This window comes from Cinclus cinclus, chromosome 38 (assembly GCF_963662255.1).
Source record: "Cinclus cinclus chromosome 38, bCinCin1.1, whole genome shotgun sequence".
NCBI lineage: Eukaryota > Metazoa > Chordata > Aves > Passeriformes > Cinclidae > Cinclus > Cinclus cinclus.
In genome coordinates this window covers 654,990-664,428 of record NC_085083.1, presented here as the reverse complement: position 1 = coordinate 664,428, position 9,439 = coordinate 654,990, and the positions used below count along the sequence as shown (strand labels likewise).

Below are 9,439 nucleotides of genomic sequence, written 5' to 3'. Positions count from 1 at the left end.
AGTGGGCAGGGGCCAGGTGTGTGGGCGTGGCCTTCATATGACCCCGCCCCCTTCAGGAGGCGGGGCAGCTGCTGTGGGCGGAGCTGGAGGCCACTCGTGCTGCCAAGGCGGGGGCGGAGCTCCGGGCTCAGGAGGCAGAGTCTCAGTGCCAGGCGCGGGGGGTGGAGCTGGAGCGGCTGCGCCAGGTGGGCGGGGCTAACGCGAGGGGCGGGGCTATGTTTAATGGGCGGGGCTTTAGGGGGCTGGGGTGGGGCTATGGATCAGTGGGTGGGGCAAATTCAGATGGGGCGGGGCTAATGACCAATGGGCGGGGCTATAGCAGCTGGGGTGGGGCTATGGAGTGATGGACATGGCTAAAACAGCTGGTGGGCGTGGCTCTGGAGGTGGGCGTGTCAGATCTGTGGGTGTGACTCGGGGGTGTGTCCATTCTGGCCCCGCCCACAGGCGGTGCAAGCGGCCCAGCATTCCCGGCACCAGGCGGAGCAGGAACGTGACCAGGTGGCTGCGAAGGCTGGCCACGGCCCCCGGGCCAGGTGAGATCGGCCACGCCCCCTCCCTGCCTGTGTGTCCCCTATAGCACCCATATGTCCCCGTTGTCCCCTATACTCCCCATATGTCCCCATTTGTCCCTGTTCTCCCCTATAGCGCCCCCTCTGGGGACCCTGGAGCGCTGCAGGCGGCTCTGGAAGAGCTGCAGGAGCACAACCGGAACCTGCGGGAGCACCTGAGCCAGCGGCTGGGCCAGGTGGGGACACCAGGGGGACACCGGGGGACACGGGGTGACAGGAGGTGCCGTGGCGGTGTCTGGGGGCTGGTGACACTTGGGGGACAGGTGGGACACAGGGACACGGGGACACCTGTGGGGGCACCTGCGGGTGGAGCTGGGCTGGTGAGGGTGCCACGGCAGCACCTGTAACACCACAGGGACAGGTACAAGCGCACCTGTGGGTGCCATGGGGACAGGTGGGGGTGCCATGGATTCACCTGTGGGTGCCGTGGATTCACCTGTGGGCGCCCCAGGGACTCGTCTGTGCCCTGACCCCCTCCTTGCTGCCCACAGGTGGAGGAGCTGCGGCAGGCGCTAGTGGCCGCGGGCTCGCGGGCTCAGGACACGCAGGTGGTGCTGGCCCGGCTGGCTCAGGAGCAGCTGCGGCTGCGGGAGCGGCTGCGGCACCCCCGGGACCCCCCCGTGCCCCCCGAGCCCGCCCTGCGCGCCCGCTGCGCCCACCTGCAGGAGCTGCTGCGGCGCGAGGCCGGGTCAGCGCAAATGAGGGGCCCGGGGGGGGGCGGGCAGGTGGTCCCAGGTGATGCCAAGGTGGCCCGAGGTGGTCCCAGGGTGTGTCAGAGTGGTCTCAGGATGACCCAGAGTGGTTTTGGGTGGCCCCAGGGCAGCCCAGGGTGGCACAGTGGGGTCCCAGGGTGGTCCAGCTGGTCTCAGGTGGTCCCAGGGTGGTCCCAGGTGGCCCCAGGTGGTCTCAGGGTGACCCAAAGTGGTTTTGGGTGACCCCAGGGCAGCCCAAGCTGGCACAGGGTGGCCTCAGGTGGTCCCCAACTGGTCCGAGGTGGTCCCCAGGTGGTCTCAGGGTGACCCATAGTAGTTTTGGAGGGCCCCAGGGCAGGGGGCAACACAGGGTGGCCTCACGTGACAGGGGGTGACACAGGGTGACATGGGGGTGACAGGAGTGACATGGGTGTCCCCACTCGCAGGGCACGGCTGGCCCTGTCCCGCACCGCCCGTGTCACCGCTCGCCGCCTGAGGCTCGTGGTGGCCGAGGCTGAGGAGCAGCGGCTGCTGGGGGAGCGCTACCGGCTGCAGGTGGGGACAGCGCCGGCGTCACCCCTGTCACCTGATGTCACCTCCTGCCACTGCTGTCACTGCTTCCACCTGCTGTCACCTGGTGTCACTCTTCTCACCTGCTGTCACTGCTGTCACCCACTGTCACCTGTTCTCACCTGTTCTTACCTGTTCTCACCTTCTGTCACCTTCTGTCATCTCCTGTCATCTCCTGTCACTTTCTGTCACTTCCTGTCACCTTCTGTAATCCACTGTCACCTGCTGTTACCCATTGTCATCCATGGTCACTCGCTGTCATCTCCTGTCACTCTACAGCCTCTGTGTCCGCACATGTCCTCCCTGTGCCCCCACGTCCCCATGTCCCAGTGCCCAATGGCACCATCCCCGGGGCACCTGGGCCCGATGTTCCCAATGTCCCCATGATCCCACATGCCAGTGTCCCCATGTCCCCGTGTCCCCAATGTCCCCATGTCCCAATGTCCCCATGTCCCCCTGTCCGTCTGTCCCTCACTGTCCCCGTGTCCCCTCAGGCCCGTGTCCCCATGTCCCCCTGTCTGTCTGTCCCTCACTGTCCCCGTGTCCCGTGTCCCCTCAGGCCCGTGTCCCCTATGTCCCCATGTCCCCGTGTCCGTCAGTCCCTCACTGTCCCCGTGTCCTGTGTCCCCTCAGGCCCGTGCCAGCGAGGCCGCGGGCCGGCTCCTGGCTGACCAGGTGGCCGCGGTGGCCGCGGGCACGGCCCAAGCGCTGGCCCAGGGCCACCACCTGCGCCGGGAGCTTGAGGACATCGGGGACGGGGCCACGGCCACCGCGCGGCACGTGGCCGTGCTCAGGGCACGCCTCAGGTGGGGACGGGCCCCTATGGACCCTACGGAACCCCTATAGATCCCATAGACCCCCTACAGACCCCATATAGACCCCATAGAACCTGTGTAGATCCCTATGGAACTGTATGGACCCCATAGAACCCTATAGATCCCTATGGGCTCCTATAGACTCTGTGGGTCCCTATAGATCCCAGAGAACCCTATGGACCCTATGGAACCCCTACGGACCCCATAGACCCCTATAGACCTCATGGAACCCTATAGGTCCCTATGGAACCCTATAGAACCCTATAGATCCCTATGGAACCCTATGGACCCCATAGAACCCCTATAGATCCCATAGGGTCCCCATAGATCCCATAGACCCTATGGACCCCATAGAACCCCTATCGACCCCACAGAATCCCTATAGGCCCCATGGAACCCCTATAGACCCCCATGGTCCCCTATAGATCCCTGTTGGATCCCTATTAACCCCATAGAACTCCTATAGACACCATGAGCCCCTATAGATCCCATAGGCCCTATGGACCCTATGGAACCCCGATGGACCCCACAGACCCCATAGAAACCCATAAACCTCACAGAACCCCTATGGATCCCATGGGCTCCTTATGAGATGGGGGGGCTCTACAGGGGTTTATGGGGTTTGTGGGGTGCTGGGGGTCTCTGTGGGATACTGGGGTCTCTGTGGGATATTTGGGTTTATGGGATATTGGGGTCACTGAGGGATATTGGGGTCTCTATGGGATATTGGGGTCTCTGTAGGGTATTGGGGTCTCTGGCATTTATGGGATATTGGGGTCTCTGTGGGATATTGGGGGTCTCTATGGGGTTTATGGGGTGCTACCGGTTTTTATGGGATACTGGGTATCTCTATGGGGTTTATGGGATATTTGGTGGTCTCTATGGGATACTGGGGGATCTCTATGGGGTTTACGGGGTGCTGGGGGTGTCCGGGTGCTCTCTCAGCCCGCCCCACTCACCCCCGGCGCCCCCCAGGTGTGACCCCATGAACCTGTCCCGCACGGTCCGGCGGATGCTGCGGGACGGGGACGACGACTCCGAGGACAGCGGGGACAGCGGGACATCCCCTGTGCCACCCCCTTGACCCTCCCCCAGCACTGCCGGGACCCCCCGGGACCCCAAAACCCGCCCGGAACCCCCTGACACCCCCCTGGATCCCAAAACCCACGTGGGACTCCCCAGCTGCCCTGTGGGGTATTGGGGGGTCCCCAAACTCATTAAAGTGCCTGGAGAGGGTCTCGCTCCTGGAGTACATTGGGGGGGGTCCCCAAATCCAGGGGGGACCCCCAAAAGTGAAATTGTTGGTACGGGGGGGGTTGAAAACCTCCCCAAGCCGTTTTTTGGGGATCTCCCCTCCCCGTGCCGCGTTTTGGGGGTGGGTTTAAAATATTCTGGAGTCTTGAAGGCCCCCAGATCCCCCAAAACGCCTCGGGAGGGACCTCAAAAAACATCTTTACACCAACTGGGGGAGTTGAAACCCCTCAAAACCCCCGGGTTACACAAAATCCGCTGGAGACGCCCCAAACCCCTCTTTGCCCTGATGGCGGGGGGAAACCCCCCAAGAAATCTCCACGATCTCTCCAACACCCCCCCAGTCCGCTCGGGAGAGGGGCCCAAAAGCCTTTTTACGTCACCTGGGCGGGGTGAAATCCCCAAAATCCCCTAAAACCCCCCAGAAATCCGGCGGGAGGGGCCGCGGAACGGCCGCGGCGAGGGGCGGGGCTTGAATGCTAATGAGGATGAAAAGGCGGGGCTTATGTAAAGAATGAGGGGCGCGGCTCTGCCGACCAATCACGGCGCGGAATGCAAACGAGGCTCCCCGCCCACATCAGAGTCTCTGCCAATGAGAAAAAGGAGGCGGGACCAGGGCGTGTGCAGGAGTTGTTCTCGCGGATCCCAGGGAGTCTCGCGAGAGTTCCGGGGAGGCCGCGGCGGCGGCGGGATGGGAGCGTCGAGGTGGGGCCGGAACGGGGGGGAGGCAGGGAGCGGGAAAAATGGGAGGAAAAGGGGGAAAAAGTGGGAAAAGAGGCGGTGAGAGCACGGGGGGAGGGCGTTCCGGCAGTGGAGGGGAGGTGTCAGCGGTGGAGGGGGAGCGGAGCGGGGCAGGCCGCGGTGAGGGAGCGGCGGGGGGAGCCCGCCGGGGGTGAGGGCTCATGGCGGTGATTGCGGGGCTGGAATGGGGGCTGGGGGCGGCTCTGGGCAGCGCTGTGACACCGCCACCCCCGCAGATGCCCCGGCACTGCTCCGCCGCTGGCTGCTGCACCCGCGACACTCGCGACACTCGCGGCAGAGGCATCTCCTTCCACCGGTGAGTGCCCCCCGGGACAGCGGGGACACCCCCGGGACAGCGGGGACACCCCCGGGACAAAGCCGGGCAGCCCTCAGCAGCGGGATGGCACCGGTGTGTCACCCCCTTAGCAATAGGCTGGCACCGGTGTCACCTCCCCTAGCAATGGACTGTCACCAGTGTCACCCGCCTTAGCAACGGGCTGTTACCGGTGTCACCCCCATAGCAACGGGCTGTCACACCAGTGTCACCCCCCTCAGCAATGGACTGTCCCAGGTGACACCCCCACTTAGCAACGAGATGTCACTGGTGTCACCTCCCCTAGCAACGGGCTGTCACAGGTGTCACCTGTCCTTAGCAACGAGCTGGCACCGGGGTCACCCCCTACCAATGAATTGTCCCAGGTGTCACCCCCCCTTCACAATAGATTGTCCCAGGTGTCTCCCCCCCCCCCCCCCCCTTCGCAATGGACTGTCCCAGGGTCACCCCCCTTCCTTAGCAATGGGCTGTCCCAGCTGTCATCTGCCCTTAGGAATGGGATGTCCCAGGTGTGTGTGTGTGTGTGTGTGTGTGTGTGTGTGTGTGTGTGTGTGTGTGTGTGTGTGTATGTGTGTGTCCCCTGCTCCCCCCATTTGAGGGTTGGCTCAGTCCTGTCCCCTTTACCAGGGCCCGGTTGGACTGTTCCATTTCCAGCTGCATGGGGGGAGGAAGGTGTCATTCAGCCCTGCAGATGTTGGGGGTGGGGGAAACTGAGGACTCATAGCTCACCTTTGTCACCTGTGTCAACTCTGTCACCTGTGTCACCTATGTCACCTGTCACCTTTGTCACCTGTGTTACTGTGTCACCTGTGTGATGTGCATGACCTGTGCCCTCACCCTGTGTCCTCACTGTGTCCCCCCATATCCCCTCTCGTTCCTGTGTCCCCTTGTCCCCCCGTGTCCCTACATCCCCATGTTCCATGTCCCCTGTCCCCATATCCCGATGTCCCCATGTCCCCTGTCTGTGTCTGCAATGTCCCCACATTCCCATGTCCCCCTATCCCCTGTCACCATGTTGTTCCCCCGTATCCCTGTTCCTGTCTTCTTGTCCCCCCGTGTCCATGCCCCATGTCCCGTGTCCCTGTGTCCCCATGTGTCCCTTATCCCTGTCGCCGTCTCATGTCCAATGTCCCCATGTCCCCGTGTCTCCACATCCCCATATCCTCATTGTCCCCCGTGTCCCCATATCCCTGTTGCTGTCCTGGTGTCCCCTGTCCCATGTCCTCGTTGCTGTCCCGCTGTCCCTGTGTCCCCCTGTGCCGCTGTCCCGGTGTCCCCCCATGTCCCCTGTCCGTGTCCCCATGTCCCTGTCCTTGTCCCCTGTCCGTGTCCGTGTCCCCTGTCCGTGTCCCCGTGTCCGTGTCCGTGTCCCCAGGCTGCCGCGCAGGGACGATCCGCGCCGTGCGCAGTGGTTGGAGAACAGCCGGAGACGGGACCCGGCTGGGGGGGGACGCTGGGACCCCAGCTCCAAGTACATCTATTTCTGTTCCCAGCACTTCGAACAGTCCTGCTTCGAGCTAGTGGGGTACAGGTAAGTGCAGGTGTCAGTACAGGTGTGTACAGGTGAGTTCAGGTGTGTACAGGGGAGTGCAGGTGTGTCCTGGGGCTCTGGGACCCCAGCTCCAAGTACATCTACTTCTGTTCCCAGCACTTTGAACGGTCCTGCTTCGAGCTAGTGGGGTACAGGTGATTGCAGGTGTCAGTACAGGTGTGAGTGCAGGTGTGAGTGCAGGTGTGTACAGATGAGTACAGGTGTCAGTACAGATGTGTACAGGTGAGTGCAGGTGTGAGTGCAGGTGTGTACAGATGAGTACAGGTGTCAGTACAGATATGTACAGGTGAGTGCAGGTGTGAGTGCAGGTGTGAGTGCAGGTGTGTACAGATGAGTACAGGTGTCAGTACAGATGTGTACAGGTGAGTGCAGGTTTGTACAGATGAGTACAGGTGTGAGTACAGATGTGTACAGATGAGTACAGGTGTCAGTACAGATGTGTACAGGTGAGTGCAGGTTTGTACAGATGAGTACAGGTGTGAGTACAGATGTGTACAGATGAGTACAGGTGTCAGTACAGATGTGTACAGGTGAGTGCAGGTTTGTACAGATGAGTACAGGTGTGAGTACAGATGTGTACAGGTGAGTGCAGGTGTGAGTACAGGTGTGTCTTGGGGGTACAGGTGTGAGTGCTGCTATGTGCAGGTGAGACCTGGGGGTACAGGTAAGCACACTGGTGTGTGCTGGGGGATGTACACCTGCATCCTGGGGGCACAGGTAAGACTGGAGGGGCGGGGTCCAGGTAAGATTGGGGGGATGCAGGTGTGTTGGGGGGGGGCTACAGGTGAGACTAACTAGGTGTCAGGTCTAACAGGTGAGTTTGGGGGGGCTACAGGTGAGCCTGGAGAGCAGGTGGGGCTGGGGGGGGAGGGATGCAGGTGGGACCTGGGGGGATCCAGGTGAGTCTTGGGGGGCTGCAGGTGTGTACCCCCTCCAGACTTTGGGTGGCTGCACGCCGAGCCCCCCTGCTTGGGGGCGTGCCCTCAGGTGTTGTGGTTCCCCCCTGAGCCCCCCCTCAGGTGTTGGGCATCCCCCCTGAGCCCCCCCTCAGGTGTTGGGGTCCCCCCTGAGCCCCCCCCCTCAGGTGCTGTGGTTCCCCCCTGAGCCCCCCCTCAGGTGTTGGGGTCCCCCCTGAGCCCCCCCTTTCCCCTTGCCAGTGGCTACCACCGCCTCAAGGAAGGGGCCGTGCCCACCGTGTTCACCGTGGGCCCCTCCCGGCCCCCCCGGCCCCCCCGGCCCAAGCCCCCCCCTGCGGACAGTGACCCCCCAAAACCGCTGAGGAGCACCCGCAGGTGGAGGTGAGACCTTGGGGGGGTCGGGGGTGGGGGGGTCCCCAATTTATTCCCAAAACAGCCCCACCCCACCCCCCCTCCCTGCAGAATCCCAGACCTGGAACCCCCCCCCTTCCCCCCCCCAAACTGCCCCCGGGGCCTCTCTCAACCCCTGGGACCCCCCAGTTAATCCCGGACCCCCCCAATTCCTTTCACCCCCAGGACACCCCCGCGATTTCCCCTGGACCCCTCAAATTCCCCCCAGACTCCAAAATTCCCCCTGGATCTTTCCCACCCCCAGGACCCCCAAATTCCCCCAGGACCTCTCCCACCCCCAGGACCCCCCAGTTCCCCCAGGACCTCTCCCATCCCGACGTTCTGAGCACATTTTGGGGGGGGGGGGGGGGGGGTGTCTCTCCAGGATAACCCCTCTCCCCTCTCCACACAGACGGGACCCCCTCCCGTCCCCGCCGGACCCCCCGTTCCCCTCGGACGCCTCGTGCTTCCCCCGGGACACCAAAGACCCCGGCCCACCCCCGGCCGGTGACCACGGCGGCGTCCCGGCCCTGCCCGGCCCCTCCGGCTCCATCCCTGAGACCCTGCTGGTGGCCACGGGCGACGAGGAAGCCACGACCACCCCTGCTTTACCCGAGGGAGCCCCCCCGACCCCCGCGGCCCCCGCGGGACCCCCTTCGCCATCTTTGTTCATGCTGCGGCTGCCGCCACGAGCCGGCTCCTACATCCAGAGCGAGCACAGCTACCAGGTGGGCAGCGCCCTGCTCTGGAAGCGCCGGGCCGAGGCCGCGCTGGACGCGCTAGACAAAGCGCAGAGACAGCTCCAGGCCGGGAAACGCCGTGAGCAGAGGCTGCGGCTGCGCCTGGCCGAGCTGCAGAGGGAGAGGAGAGGGGTCCCGGAGCCGCGGAGGAGCCCCAAGGAGCAACCGAGGAGCCCCAAGGAGACCCCGAGGAGCCCCAAGGAGCAACCGAGGAGCCCCAAGGAGCCGCCAGGGCTGGTGGAAGTGGAGATGCTGGGGGATGGAGGAGGAGGGTGCTGAGGAATTGTTGGTTCTGAGAGGCCAAATGAGCCCCTAAGGAGTCCCCGAGGAGTCCCCCCAAAGCTCCAAACAGCCCCTGAGGAGCTTCAAGGAGTCCCTGAGGAGCCCCCAGAGAGCACCAAGAAGTCCCCAAGGAGCCCCCACATGGCTCCAAGGATTCTCTGAGGAGTCCCCGAGGAGACCCCAAGGAGCCCCAGGGAACCCCAAGGAGTCCCTGAGGAGCCCCCAAGGAGCCCCAGGGAACCCCAAGGAGTCCCCAAGGAGACCCCGAGGAGCTGCCAGGGCTGGTGGAAGTGGAGATGCTTGGGGGATGGAGGAGGAGGGCGCTGAGGAATTGTTGGTTCTGAGAGGCTCGGCAGCAGGGGGGAGGTTTGTAAATAAAAAATGTCAGCTTTTCTATGCGGAATTTGTGGAGTTTGTAGGGGAGGAAGGTTTTGGGAAAGGGTTGGAATGGGGTTAGTGGAATTCAGGAATTTGGATGAGGAGTGGCATCGCAGTGGGAATGGGGAGTTTAGGTGGGGTATTGGGAAGAAATTCACCCCCTGGGGGTTGGCGAGGGGCTGGGATGGAATTCCCAGGGATTTGTTCC

General features: G+C 63.3%; 1 protein-coding gene across 1 annotated transcript; it reads left to right on the top strand.

Moving 5' to 3' along the window:
• Positions 1–4,566: 4,566 nt before the first annotated feature.
• On the top strand, positions 4,567–9,236 carry THAP7 (THAP domain containing 7). The gene is made up of 5 exons (XM_062512580.1): positions 4,567–4,602; positions 4,875–4,954; positions 6,348–6,503; positions 7,682–7,822; positions 8,244–9,236. The coding sequence occupies exons 2-5, from the start codon at positions 4,875–4,877 to the stop codon at positions 8,848–8,850; spliced, it is 984 nt and encodes a 327-aa protein (XP_062368564.1). The 5' UTR covers positions 4,567–4,602; the 3' UTR covers positions 8,851–9,236.
• The last annotated feature ends 203 nt before the right edge of the window (positions 9,237–9,439 follow it).